The 1,788-nt window shown below is 61.8% G+C and overlaps 1 protein-coding gene across 3 annotated transcripts; it reads left to right on the plus strand.

Annotated features, from left to right (window-relative positions):
- LOC105711584 (calponin-2-like) lies at window positions 1-1,243 on the plus strand. 3 transcript variants are annotated; one of them, XM_064370560.1, is made up of 3 exons: window positions 1-369; window positions 403-532; window positions 789-1,243. In XM_064370560.1, exons 1-3 carry the CDS (start codon window positions 22-24, stop codon window positions 1,199-1,201), a joined length of 891 nt encoding a protein of 296 aa, XP_064226630.1. In that variant the 5' UTR covers window positions 1-21; the 3' UTR covers window positions 1,202-1,243. The 3 variants fall into 3 exon arrangements, with proteins under 3 accessions (XP_064226630.1, XP_064226629.1, XP_012299778.2); XM_064370559.1 differs by having other exon boundaries at window positions 1-532; XM_012444355.3 differs by having other exon boundaries at window positions 1-419; window positions 796-1,243.
- The last annotated feature ends 545 nt before the right edge of the window (window positions 1,244-1,788 follow it).

Raw genomic sequence — 1,788 nt, forward strand, 5'->3', positions numbered from 1 at the left:
CCGCCGCCGCGCCCGCCAGCCATGAGCTCCACGCAGTTCAACAAGGGCCCCTCGTACGGGCTGTCCGCCGAGGTCAAGAACCGGCTCCTGTCCAAGTATGACCCTCAGAAGGGGGCAGAGCTCCGAAGCTGGATCGAGGGACTCACCGGTCTCTCCATCGGCCCCGACTTCCAGAAGGGCCTGAAGGACGGGATTATCTTATGCACACTCATGAACAAGCTACAGCCAGGCTCAGTCCCCGAGATCAGCCGCTCCGTGCAGGACCGGCACCAGCTGGAAAACCTCTCCAACTTCATCAAGGCCAAGGTCAGCTGCGGCGTGAACCCCGTGGGCCTGTTCGACCTGTTTGAGAGCGGGAACACGACGCAGGTGCAGGTGTCTCTTCTCGCCCCGGCGGGAAAGGCCGAGACTGAGGGGCTGCAGGGCGGGGTGGACATCGGCGTCAAGTACTCGGAGAAGCGGGAGCGGAACTTTGACGGCGCCACCATGAAGGCCGGCCAGTGCGTCATCGGGCTGCAGATGGGCACCAACCATGAGGACCAGCCAGTGCGTCATCGGGCTGCAGATGGGCACCGACCACGAGGGCCGGCCAGTGCATCATCGGGCTGCAGATGGGCACCGACCACGAAGGCCGGCCAGTGCGTCATCGGGCTGCAGATGGGCACCGACCACGAGGGCCGGCCAGTGCGTCATCGGGCTGCAGATGGGCACCGACCATGAGGGCCGGCCAGTGCGTCATCGGGCTGCAGATGGGCACCAACCACGAGGGCCGGCCAGTGCGTCATCGGGCTGCAGATGGGCACCAACCAATGTGACCGCGTACGGCACGAGGAGGCGTCTCTATGACCCCAAGAACCACATCCTGCCCCCCATGGACCACTCGACCATCAGCCTCCAGATGGGCACCAACAAGTGTGCCAGCCAGGTGGGCATGACGGCTCCCGGGACGCGGCGGCACATCTATGACACCAAACTGGGAACCGACAAGTGTGATAACTCCTCCATGCCCCTGCAGATGGGGTACAGGCAGGGCGCCAACCAGAGCGGCCAGGTCTTCGGCCTGGGCCGGCAGATATACGACCCCAAGTACTGCCCACAAGGCACAGTGGCCGACGGGGCTCCCTCCGATGCTGGCGACTGCCCGGGCCCCAGGGAGGTCCCTGAATATCCCCCTTACTACCAGGAGGAGGCGGGCTACTGAGGCTCCCAGCGCGCTCTCTCCCCACGTTGTCTCCCATCTCCCCGTCTGGGTTTCTGGATTTTTCTGTGTTTTCATCTTTTTTTATTAACCTGTTCAGTGCTGCCAATCAACCGAGGGTCTATGAGTGGTTTCTGGGATCAGGCAGCAGGGCTTTCTCCCCCTTGCCTTGGTCCTTGGCAGGACTGAGCCACCGGGCTGTCCGGGGGAAGGGGTCAAGGCCGTATCCTGATACCTGTAGGGTCAGGGTCCCTGCTGGCCCGTCCAGGCTGTGGGCCGAGCTGTGCTGGGGAGAAGAGGCCTGGGCTTAGAGGGAACGGGTCCCTGAAGATTTCCGGTTGCCTCGTCTCTTCTGATTTTGTCACCTAATCAGTTTGTGGTTTCTGTACCTGCAAAAGTTTCAAGAAGTATTAACAAAAGAAAAATACTTTTTTTCCCCCAAGGGATGGGGCGGGGACAGTGAAGAGGGTGCTGGGCAATGAGTCCCCTGGAAAGGGGTCCTGGCCACGATGCTAGATGTCTGAGGCTCCCAAGTGGCTGGATTTCCCTCCGACCCTCAGACCTGCCTGTACAAGGAAGCAGTGTTGGGG

The sequence above is a fragment of the Aotus nancymaae genome, unplaced genomic scaffold, assembly GCF_030222135.1.
Source record: "Aotus nancymaae isolate 86718 unplaced genomic scaffold, 86718_ANA_hifiasm-v0.15.2.pri h1tg000108l, whole genome shotgun sequence".
Classification (NCBI taxonomy): Eukaryota; Metazoa; Chordata; class Mammalia; order Primates; family Aotidae; genus Aotus; species Aotus nancymaae.

Bases quoted from the DNA above. Each gene is read 5' to 3' on its own strand.
- LOC105711584 (XM_064370559.1), top strand. From the start codon at position 22: ATGAGCTCCACGCAGTTCAACAAGGGCCCCTCGTACGGGCTGTCCGCC. The intron at 533-788 runs ATGAGGACCAGC...GTGCGTCATCGG, and splicing joins GCTGCAGATGGGCACCAACC to GCTGCAGATGGGCACCAACC.